This window comes from Lepidochelys olivacea (genome assembly GCF_965140295.1).
Source record: "Lepidochelys olivacea isolate rLepOli2 genome assembly, chromosome: 1".
Lineage (NCBI taxonomy): Eukaryota > Metazoa > Chordata > Testudines > Cheloniidae > Lepidochelys > Lepidochelys olivacea.
Window position 1 is genome coordinate 296,889,557 of NC_140411.1, and position 12,707 is coordinate 296,902,263.

Consider the following 12,707-nt stretch of genomic DNA (forward strand, 5'->3'; position numbering starts at 1 on the left):
GGCAAAAAAAAAATTTCCCTGGAACCTAACCCCCCCCCATTTACATTCATTCTTATGGGGAAATTGGATTCGCTTAACACCATTTCGCTTAAAGTCACATTTTTCAGGAACATAACTACAATGTTAAGTGGGGAGTAACTGTACAAACACATACATTTTCTAAACTCTGACAAAGTAAAATTTTTGAATCCCGGAATGTGGCACTGTGTCAATTCTTTTTCCTCAACAAATAAACTAATATGAGATTTTGTTTTGCTTCTTCCTCACCTATGCTCTTGTCTACTTTAGCAATCTTTGTGCAGGCCACTTCTCCCATTTCTGTGAGCATGTACAGCACTTCAAGTGCTGAGATTACAAGCAGCACATCTGGTAAAGTGAGATGACATATTATCTCTTTGTAGGATTCTTGATCCACATATTCACAAATTAATACACCATTATCTTCAGCTTTACAAAGATTCCCCAAGATTTCCATGCCTGAAAAACAAATATAGAACAGTATTAAACAGCCAAAAATCATTCTCTTAACTGTTTACAAAAAATTAGCAGTCTAAGACCTTACCTCTCATTTTTAAGAATCTATCCCTTGCCATTAGGCATTTTGTAACAGTGTGAAACATTAGATGAGTAGTTTTGAAATCAACAGGGTCCAACAAAAGCTGAGAGAAGGGAAAAAACATTATTTAAGCTGCAGTCCACGTTGTACATACAGTCATAATAGTCACAGTTCTTAAATTTGCATACCAAATTCAATGCTCAAAAGTCTTTATATATTGGAATATGTTGTCACTTCTGTGAGCATGCAAGACTGTGCTTTAAATGCCTAGAATTCTTAATTATTATTTTTTAAATCGCATTAACCCTTTTCTCTTCTGAAGTATTTGGGAAGAGGCTCTGAGCTTCTCTTTTTTCTTTGAGTCTTTACAGTAAGGAAAATAACTGAATTCCTAGGCTGTCATCAGGATGGATATGAATGTTTTCCTGAGCCCTGCGAAACAGTAGCAGTCATTAGGGATGAACTTCCCCCTGCGGCTTTCACCATCCTTTGTCCTGTTTGTACAGCACCTAGTACAATGGGGTCCTGGTCCATGACTTGGGTCCCTAGGCACTATGATAAATACTGCTACTACTACCACCACTATTGCACTCTCAAAGGCCCTCCCACACACACCAGGACCATGCAGATATCCATGAAAACACCATCCTAGTCAGAGTTCTATCAGTAGCTGAGCACTACAGTGTCTCCTTCCCTACTATTTACTCATTACAGGATTTCAATATATACACAATATCAAACTTTATATTTATCGGTGGTGTATAATGCCATAAAATGGAATGAGTTGGCCGTTTACTGTTTCTTCTTACATCTAAATATCTTTGAAAAGAAAAAGTCTCCCTCACTGATGATATACCCATGTGTATGTGACCTTCCCAAAGTCCCCCTGGTTTTCTCATACTTATTATTATAAACTGTGTATTGATACCTATTATCTGGTCACACAGGAATTCTTGTACTGTCATAGTGCAGTTATGATTTATAAAGTATAACCTGTATGAATATTTTTCATTTTTAAAGTAATTCCCCGGTGCCCTGGAATTTTAATTGAAAATCATAGATGATTTGAAGGATCACATGCCCCCACACAACTCCATTCCCTCACATGACTGTGCTTAGGCAAACTGGGGGTCCCACTCTACATCTGATTCCTAGCCTCGTGCATTCTGTCTATTATTTGCAAATTCAAAGCAATTATTCACTACTACTTCAAATAAACACAAAAAAAAAAAATTAAATTTAAGACATCAGTCAAGCTACTTAATAAAAAAGTAGCACCTTCTCCAAAGTATATTTACCTCTGCTGCAATATTTCCTAGTGTGTCAAGCCCCAATTGTCTTAGAGAAATAAAATGACTATGAGCAGAGAGTAGCAGGAACCGAAGACAGGTACGATTAGCTGCCAAAAGTTTAACGTTTCCCTCCTCAAAAGAAAGATTTCGCAATATCACTGCAATCTGAAGTACCCGTTGCCCTTCAATATCATTAATGCCCAACTTGCGAGGTGGATGAAATAAGGATTCCCATATCCATTCTTCTGATGGAACATCTACAAAAGAAAAAAATCAACTTTAGCTATTCCTTTTCTATATTTACCAGAACTTATCTAATCAGTTTATTCAAGACATCTCACCTTGAGATTTGTTTCTGTCAGAAATGAGGTCACGTACTTCATTATCCTCGACAATATCCTTCCAAAACTGAGAACAGAATAAAAAATAAAATTGAATTTCTAAAGTGTGATGTTTCCTTTAAAAACACATTTGTTTTCTCTTCTGCATCTTTAAAATATTCACAAATGGTTATGGATGTGTTTATCACCGTTCCATCCCTTGGAAAAAATCCTCTTCCCATTCATGTCAGCTACTATTGCATCTTAAAGATGATCTCTGTCTAAATAATGGTACATTCTTCACTCCAGAGCTGAAACGTATAATGTTCAATATATTACAGCTGCTTTAAAGAAGTCTTCCTGCCATCCTTCCAAGACACCAAAGGTACTCCATCCACAATCAACCAACAGGATCTGAGACCTATTCCTATTCCACCACAAGGAATTCAAAGTACTTTACAAATTAAAGGCCTGATCTGCAAATCTTTACTGTGTGGCTAGTCCGACTACAGTCAAGATTAATCATATGATCAAGGATATGCAGGATCAAGCTCATAAGCTAATAAAATATATAGGAATCACTTAATTCACTACTAAAATATAGCTGTCTCTTAGGTGAAATGCAACAGCTTTATCATCACAGAGGAAAACCCAGGAAACAATTTAGGACAAGAAATGAAAATTATTATAGCCAGATTAATTATAGCAGAATTTTTGGTACACAGCATAATTACCCAAACTAGACTGTGACCATGATACTAAGGTTCACACCCCTACCCTCTTGAAAATGCTATGGTTTGTTATGTTTACCTGTATTGAGAAAGGGTTTGCACACTAAACACATCTAAAGTGCTTTATACAAATATTCAGAAAATTTCTATGACAGGCCAGAAGCTCAGTTTTATGTCACATTTGAAAGATGCCATCTCACGCTGAAGAATGCCTCCAAATATCACACTGGGCACTTTGACACAGGAGTTTTACCTCTCATTTGAACATCTTGAATTATTGAAATTAAAGAGACAGCCCAGATTAGAGCAAATTCAAACTTTATACTGCCGTGGAACAAAAAGGTTTCTCATTTGAAGGAAATTTCTCTTCTTAATCCTGATGCTATCAGCAATATTCACAGAAGTGTGGGGGTATGTCTACACTGGCAGAGTTACATTGCCGTCAGTTACAGCGCCACTCAGAGTGCAGAAGGGAAACTGCTGTTGTGTGTTCACACTGTCAGCTACCTGTGCAATAGCATGTTCACACTTGAGGCACTTGCATCGGTATTCGGAGTGGTGCACTCTGGGCAGCTATCCCACAGAGCATCTCTTCCTCTTCTGCCGCTAAGAGTTGTGGGAAGGCGGAGGGGGTCCCAGGGCATCCTGGGTCCTGTCCCAATGCCCCGTGATGCATTGATTCATATCCCAGCAATCCCTGTGCTTCCGTCCACATGTGGTGCCATCTTTCAATGGTTTGTGTACTGCACGCTCTGCCTCTTCAGTCTGCAAAAATGGATCCCATACTGTTGACCAATATGCTGCTCATTCTCACTAACACGTCACGAGTGGCAGTGGAGTTATACCTTCAACTATAAAGGCAAGAGGAGTTTGACATTGATCTCGCCACGCATAGTATTTACGATACAAGATTGCTTTGGCATTCACGGAGGTGCTGACCACAGCGGAACACTGCTTTTGGGCTCGGGAAACAAGCACTGGGTGGTGGGATCACATTGTCATGCACTTCTGGGATGACTAGCAGTGACTGCAGAACTTTCGGATGAGGAAAGCCACATTCAAGGGACTGTGTGATGAGCTCGTCCCAGCCCTGTGGCACAAGGACACGAGAATGAGAGCTGACCTGTCGTTGGAGAAGCATAAGGCGATTGAACTGTGGAAGCTGGCTACTCCAGACTGCTACTGATCAGTCACTAACCAGTTTGGAGTGAGAAAGTCGACCATTGGACTCATGTTGACAGAAGAATGCCGGGCCATTAATCGCATCCTGCTCCAAAAGACCATGACTCTGGGCAACGTGCGTGATATTGTGGATGGCTTTGCACAAATGGGCTTCCCAAACTGCGGAGAGGCGATAGGTGGCATGCATATTCCAATTCTGGCACGAGACCACCTAGCTACCGGGTACATTAATCGGAAGGGGTATTTTTCTATGATTCTCCAGGTGCTTGTAGATCACTGTGGGCATTTCACCGATCTTAACGCAGGCTGGTCAGGAAAGGTGCATGACTCACGCATGTTTCGGAACACTGGCTTGTTCAGGAAGCTGCAAGAAGGGACTTTCTTTCCGGACCAGATGATCACCATAGGGGAAGTCGAAATGCCCATTGTGATCCTGGGAGACCCTGCCTACCCTTTAATGCCGTGGCTTATGAAGCTATAGATGGGGCACCTTGACAGCAGCAAGGAGCGGTTCAACAACAGGCTGAGCAAGTGCTGAATGACTGTTGAGTGTGCTTTTGGCTGTTTAAAGGCCCACTGGTGCTGCCTATATGGGAGGCTGGACCTGGCCAATGACAATATTCCTATGCTTATAGCCGTAAGCTGTACGCTCCATAATATTTGTGAGGGGAAGGGTGAAAGCTTCACTCAGGGTTGGACCACTGAGGCTCAGCGCCTGGAGGCTGAATTTCAACAGCCAGAGACCAAGGCTATTAGTTGGGCGCAGCGCGGAGCCATAAGGACCAGGGATGCCTTGAGGCAGCAATTTGAAGCTGAAAGCCACTAATATTTGTTGCTATGCTTGGGAGTGCAGTGCCTGTAAGGTTAGGAGGTGATTGTGATTGGTGCAGACGATGCACTATGAAGGTTTAAGAAAACTGCCTGTTGCTTTGCAGGGCTCTGTTTGCTTTCAATTAATGGAATAAAGATTACTTTCAAACCAAAACAATTCTTTTTATTAAAAAACAACATCCTGAGGAGATAGACAAACAAAAAAACACATCAGCACTGTGTGGGGTGGGCAAAGGAAGGATCCCAGGAGAAGGTGGGGTCCCAGGACGGTTAAAAATTTGTGTAAGTCCAGGTATCATATGCAACCTTGAAATCCCTGCAAGCTGCATGGACACTTTTGAAAGGCACCATAATAGAGGCTCAACTTAAATGTATACCCCAAATTAAAAAACATAATAAAAGTACTATAAAAGAGCCACCGTGGCTTAACAACTATGTAAAAGAAGCAGTGAGAGATAAAAAGGAATCCTTTAAAAAGTGGAAGTCAAATCCCAGTGAGGTAAATGGAAAGGAGCATAAACACTGCCAAATTAAATGTAAAAATGTAATAAGAAAAGCCAAAAAGGAGTTTGAAGAACAGCTAGCCAAAAATTCAAAAAGTAATAACAGAATGTTTTTTAAGTACATCAGAAGCAGTAAGCCTGCTAAACAACCAGTGGGGCCCCTGGACGATCGAGATTCAAAAGGACCACTTAAAGACGATAAAGTCATCACAGAGAAACTAAATGAATTCTTTGCTTCAGTCGTCATGGCTGAGGACGTTAAGGAGATTCCCAAACCTGAGCTGTCTTTTGTAGGTGACAAATCTGAGGAATTGTCACAGATTGAAGTGTCACTAGAGGAGGTTTTGGAATTAATTGAGAAACTTAACAGTAACAAGTCACCGGGACCAGATGGTATTCACCCAAGAGTTCTGAAAGAACTCAAATGTGAAATTGCGGAACTATCAACTATGGTTTGTAACCTGTCCTTTAAATCAACTCCTGTACCCAATGACTGGAAGATAGCTAATGTAACGCCAATATTTAAGAAGGGCTCTAGAGGTGATCCTGGCAATTACAGACCGATAAATCTAATGTGTGTACCTGGCAAATTAGTTGAAACAATAGTAAAGAATGACAGGCTTCAGAGTAGCAGCCGTGGTAATCTGTATCCACAAAAAGAAAAGAAGTACTTGTGGCACCTTAGAGACTAACAAATTTATTTGAGCATAAGCTTTCATGAGCTATAGCTCACTTCATCGGATGCATGCAGTGGAAAATACAGTAGGGAGATTTTATATACCCAGAGAACACGAAACAATGGGTGTTACCATACACATTGTAACGAGAGTGATCAGGTAAGGTGAGCTATTACCAGCAGGAGAGAAAAAAATCTTTTGTAGTGATAATCAAGGTGGGCCATTTCCAGCAGTTGACAAGAACGTCTGAGGAACAGTAGGGGGGGGAAAATAAACATGGGGAAATAGTTTTACTTTGTGTAATGACACATCCACTCCCAGCCTTTATTCAAGCCTAATTTAATGGTGTCCAGTTTACATATTAATTCCAATTCAGCAGTTTCTCGTTGGCGTCTGTTTTTGAAGTTTTTTTGGTTGTAATATTGTGACTTTTAGGTCTGTAATCGAGTGACCAAAGAGATTGAAGTGTTCGCCGACTGGTTTTTGAACGTTATAATTCTTGATGTCTGATTTGTGTCCATTTATTCTTTTATGTAGCGACTGTCCGGTTTGGCCAACGTACATGGCAGAGGGGCATAGCTGGCACATATCACATTCGTAGATGTGCAGGTGAACGAGCCTCTGATAGTGTGGCTGATGTGATTAGGCCCTATAATGGTGTCCCCTGAATAGATATGTGGACACAGTTGGCAACGTGCTTTGTTGCAAGGATAGGTTCCTTGAGTTAGTGTTTTTGTTGTGTGGTGTGTGGTTGCTGGTGAGTATTTGCTTCAGGTTGGAGGGCTGTCTGTAAGCAAGGACTGGCCTTGTAAAAGAATAAAATTGTAAAAGAAAGAATAAAATTGTCAGACACATAGAAGAACATAAATTGTTGCACAAAAGTCAATATGGTTTCTGTAAAGGGAGATCATGTCTTACTAATCTAATAGAGTTTTTTGAGGGGGTCAGCAAACATGTGGACAAGGGGGATCCAGTGGACACAGTTTACTTAGATTTCCAGAAAGCCTTTGACAAGGTCCCTCATCAAAGGCTCTTATGTAATTTAAGTTGTCATGGGATAAAAGGGAAGATTCTTTCATGGATTGAGAACTGGTTAAAAGACAGGGAACAAAGGGTAGGAATAAATGGTAAATTCTCAGAATGGAGAGGGGTAATTAGTGGTGTTCCCCAAGGGTCAGTCCTAGGATCAATCCTATTCAACCTATTCATAAATGCTCTGGAGAAAGGGGTAAACAGCGAGGTGGCAAAGTCTGCAGATGATACTAAACTGCTCAAGATAGTTAAGACCAAAGCAGACTGTGAAGAACTTCAAAAAGATCTCACAAAACTAAGTGATTGGGCAACAAAATGGCAAATGAATTTTAATGTGGATAAATGTAAGGTAATGCACATTGGAAAAAATAACCCCAACTATACAGGATTCTGCTTTAGCTACAACTAATCAGGAGAAAGATCTTGGAGTCATCATGGATAGTTCTCTGAAGATGTCCATGCAGTGTGCAGTGGCAGCCAAAAAAGCAAACGGGACGTTAGGAATCATTTAAAAAGGGATAGAGAATAAGACAGAGAATATCTTATTGCCCTTATATAAATCCATGGTACGCCCACATCTTGAATACTACGCACAGATGTGGTCCCCTCATCTCAAAAAAGATATACTGACATTAGAAAAGGGCAACTAAAATGATTAGGGGTTTGGAACGGGTCCCATATGAGGAGAGATTAAAAAGGCTAGGACTTTTCAGCTTGGAAAAGAGGGGACTAAGGGGGAATACGATAGAGGTATATAAAATCATGAGTGGTGCGGAGAAAGTGAATAAGGAAAAGTTATTTACTTGTTCCCACAACAATGGTTCTCCCCTGCCCCCAGTGACAGCAGAGTGGCGCAGGAAAGTTACCCTTAATGGGGCAAGAAACAAAGCAGCTCTGCCAAAGAACCTGCGGCAGTAAATTGCCCAGTATCTCCATGAGAGTTTCGTGGAGATCTGAGGCAGATTCCTGTGAAGTGAGGGAGTCAATCAACACTCTGTTCTGCCGCTCAGATTAGGCATGTGGTGGTACATGCATCATGCAGACGCAAGCCTGCTTTCTGCAACCCTCCTGCCCCCAACAATTCCTTCAGCGATACCCAAAATCAAAGCCACTTACCAGGGGCTTCCTCTCCTGTTTGCGCTTCACCAAGATCCGACAGCTGTGACTGGCTAGCCTCCTCCAGGGTAGAGAAGAGCTCCTGGCTGCATACATCTCTGACCTCTGAGTCATCCTCTGCCTCTAGGTCCCCCTCCTCATGCAAGATTTCCTCCTCCTGGCTCGGTTCACTCTCAACTGGCACGTGAGCCACCGAAACCTCCACAGTGGACTTCGCAGTGGCGGTGGGGTGGCCACCAAGTATTGCGTCCAGCTCTGTGTAGAACCGGCGGCTCGTGGGCGCAACACCATTGCGGCAATTTGCCTCCCGTGCCTTGTGGTACGCATTCCACAGCTCCTTCCCTTTGACCCTGCACTGCAGTGTGTCCCGGTTATAGCCCCTTTCTGTCATGCATCGTGAAATCTGTCTGCAGGTATCATAATTCCTATGGCTGGAGCGCAGTTGGGACTGAACAGCCTCCTCTTCCCATATGCTGATGAGGTCCAGCAGCTCGGCATTGCTTCAAACAGAGGATCGCCTGGTGCATGGAACAGGCATGGTCGCCTGGAAAGATGCGCTGAGACCACTGCACGTGTCACCGAACAAACAGGAAGGGGACTTTCAAGGAATTTGAGGGGTGGTCACCTTAGGGCAGAGCAGTAGAGTTCAAACCAATGACCAGAGAGACGAGAACAGGTATTGTGGTACACCTACAGGAGGCCAATCGTAGCGCTGTAATTGACCAGGGTATCTACACTGGCACCGCAGCGCTGTAGCCCCGGTGCAGAAAGATGTACACCTCTCGCTGGGGTGGTATTTTACAATGCTGCAACTGCGCAGTTTCTGCGCACTAAGTAGCTTGGCAGTGTGTACACCTCAGCTGTTAAACCGCAAAAAGCTGCTTTACTGCGCAGAAACTTGCCAGTGTAGATAAGGCCTTAGGCGTGAAATTAAACCTCTAAGAGAATGAAACTTCTATTGCGATCATCACTTTGAGCTAGAGGGGGCCCTTTTTAAAGAGCCTGAGCTCAAGGAAGAGGGGTTTTGTCATTTTTAAAAGATGTGTGCAAAACCAGATTGCCTTGAATTTTACTTGTCAATGCAATATTCCCTTTTTGATGTTACTCTATTGGAAAGTGATGAAGAGGGTAAACATGCAAATTTCACTGGTGATAACAAAAGGAGGATGATCTTAGAATCATGCCAGAGACTTACTCCTTTAATTTCTCTAGTGTTTGTATTTTTAAAAACATGGAATAGGTGGTGTATCTTCAAATGCACATCTTCAACCTTAATTTTAAAGTCTTTGGAAAGGCTCAGAGAACTAAGCCAATTAGGAATGCAGGGTTACTGCTGTTGCCAGTGCTCTTGCAGTGATACCCAAAATCATAAGATGCTCTCACAGTGCCATAGCATTAGTTAGACTGACCGTCCAACAATATGCTCTTGGTTTCTGTAAAATATTCAGGCTAAAAGTCCCAAAGGAAGCACTCTCAGATTTAAAAAATGTATCTATCTAATGCGGTTGGGTAATTTGAAGTTATAGAAGCGTAGACTTTCTGCCCAGAGGTAAATCATCCTGGACTCTGTCATGAGGTATGGAACAAGAGGACTTGGCAATTTGTTCTCTCTGCAGAAGCTGACATCAATGTCATCTTGGCATAGGCTTATTAAAAAATACTAAAATTCTAACACTTGGTACAATTGATGAGCTTTTTAAAAATTATTTTTAACCACAATAGGTACTGAAGTTGAGGCAAAATATCAATACATTGCAGGAGCAGAGCAGCCGTAAGTAATGGGCAGTGCAATCTCAGCCTTTTGACAAGGATATCAAATAACATCAGCATTTTCTCCTGAAACAATATAATTTTCAAATCCAACTTTTTCACCAATTAGCCCCATGTTCCAGGAACTGCCAAAAAACGTTTGGTGGTGACACAGAAGGCATCATAACACTGTCATCAGGGGGGCAATGATGAAAGACAAATTCATCCACACGTTCCTCTTTATAATATGTATCTAATAAATCCCGCAATGCTGGCTAGAGGAAATATTAAGCACCCCAAAGAAAGATCAGAGCTGTCTCTTGAGGTCATTTAAGTGAAGGACAATTGGCAGTATGTCTCTCTGATGACTTCTTTAACGATGTTGCTACTATATAAAGGGCTTGTATCACTTCATACCAGGATACAGGTAAAGCCAAAGATGAAGGCTCCTAGCGCTCTCAGAATAAGGAGAACAGCTGAAGTACACAGCCTGAAAGAGGTCTGTCTGATTCTAAAAACCCCAGAATAAGGATAATAATAAGTATGCATCCGATGAAGTGAGCTGTAGCTCATGAAAGCTTTATGCTCAAATAAATTGGTTAGTCTCTAAGGTGCCACAAGTACTCCTTTTCTTTTTGCGAATACAGACTAACACAGCTGTTACTCTGAAACCAGAATAAGGATGAAATTCACCTCAGTTGGGGCCTGAGCCAAGCTTAAAGATGACACTTCAGAACCAAAGGAACATCTCTCTTAGATAAAGGAGGCTAGTGACAGACAACACTGGCTGTCAGGTCTAGTGAAACACTTTTTTCTCCAGAACAGACTAAAGCAGGAGTGCCCTCTCAGACGCTCAAGTGAGAGAGTCACAAAGGCACTAAGAGTCAAGGTTTCACCTGGACAGCCTATAAGAGCTGAGGCATCTGTTGTCAGAACAGAGGCATTAGGCACTCAAACTTATTAGGCATTTCACAACGTAGAATAATAGAATCATAGAAGATTAGGGTTGGAAGAGACCTCAGGAGGTCATCTAGTCCAACCCCCTGCTCACAGCAGGACCAACCCCAACTAAATCATCCCAGCCAGGGCTTTGTCAAGCCAGACCTTAAAAAGCTCTAAGGATGCAGAGATTCCACCACCTCACTAGGTAACCCATTCCAGTGCTTCACCACCCTCCTAGTGAAATAGTGTTTCCTAATATCCAACCTAGAGCTCCCCCACTGCAACTTGAGACCATTGCTCCTTGTTCTGTCATCTGCCACCACTGAGAACAGCCGAGCTCCATCCTCTTTGGAACCCCCCTTCAGGTATCAAATCCCCCCTCATTCTTCTCTTCTGCAGACTAAATAAGCCCAGTTCCCTCAGTCTCTCCTCATAAGTCATGTGCCCCAGACCTCTAATCATTTTTGTTGCCCTCCACTGGACTCTTTCCAATTTGTCCACATCCTTTCTGTAGTGGAGGGCTCAAAAGTGGATGCAATACTCCAAATGTGGCCTCACCAGTGCCAAATAGAGGAGAATAATCACTTCCCTAGATCTGCTGGCAATGCTCCTACTAATGCAGCCCAATATACTGTTAGCCTTCTTGGCAACAAGGGCACACTGTTGACTCATATCCAGCTTCTTGTCCACTGTAATCCCCACTGTAAACTTCTGACTTTCATATCCAAGGACTCATTCAACTCTGACTTTCAGCTGGATCAATAAACTTCAAATGCTTCATAGCTTACACTGTTCTCAAGGAAAAGATGTCAGCACCTCAATATCAACCAGCTCCACCTATGCCAAGTCTCTGGCTCTAGGAATGCTTGGAACTGAGCAATTTGCAAGACCTGATTTAAGAATCTTGGTCTTTGTCTAGATTAGGAAAAGAAGTTGAGATTAAATTGGGGTTAGCCACCACATTAGCATTACTTACTTACTTATTAACTGTCACTGTAGGAAACATGATAGGAGAAGTGAATGATGACCCTATCAAAATAAATATTTGCAACTGGCAGAACAAGTAATGGACAAACCAACATTTACAAAAGAAAACCTGAACAAGAGCAAGAAGAGAGCACAGATCTACATCAGCACCATTTTGCTAATTTTAAAAAAGGATAAGCAATCCAAAAAAGAAAAGAACAAGCATGCAACCTCCTGCTCTTGCCAACACAATACATTTGTTGTGAGTCAACAGAACAACAGGGGAATCGGGACGTTTAAAAATACCCTTAATTTTAAATTTTAGAATACCCTCATTTTATATACAGAAGCATAGCTGCTATATGAAATAAATAACTTCCTATGGTGGGATCAACCAACTGCTTAAAATAAGATTCTATGAAAAAAAATGGATTATTGGAATATATAGTTATTTTTAGATGTAGTATTAGTTTATGGCATGCCTTCAAAAGTGTTTTACAGTAGTGTGGTACTATATACCATGTAAGTTTATAAATAGATCCTTGGAGCACATCCAAGTTTCTTATTAGTAAACCTTATTGCAACTATGTTGGTTCTACTTAACACCCAATTAAGAGAGTTTATTAAAACCATCTGTCTTCATATACTATAATTATTTAAGATGATGTAATTAACAAACATATAACAAATTATAATTCAATATAATTTCAAATGTTTACATATCTAGACATGGCATTTGATGTTGTTCTTCATTAACTATTACGCAGACTGCCTCAGTTTTAGGGGACAGCAAAACCAGAAAAGCTAGCA

At 41.5% G+C, this 12,707-nt stretch overlaps 1 protein-coding gene across 2 annotated transcripts in view; it reads right to left on the reverse strand.

Moving 5' to 3' along the window:
- ARID2 (AT-rich interaction domain 2) overlaps positions 1 to 12,707 on the reverse strand; it is a 166,583-nt gene that overhangs the window by 70,576 nt on the left and 83,300 nt on the right. For both annotated transcript variants that reach the window (XM_084649826.1, XM_084649825.1), the window contains exons 7-10: positions 2,190 to 2,256; positions 1,855 to 2,105; positions 563 to 659; positions 268 to 477 (exon numbers count right to left, since the gene is read on the reverse strand). In XM_084649826.1, the coding sequence (XP_084505952.1) occupies positions 268 to 477; positions 563 to 659; positions 1,855 to 2,105; positions 2,190 to 2,256 (625 nt within the window). The remainder of the gene's footprint in view (positions 1 to 267; positions 478 to 562; positions 660 to 1,854; positions 2,106 to 2,189; positions 2,257 to 12,707) is intronic.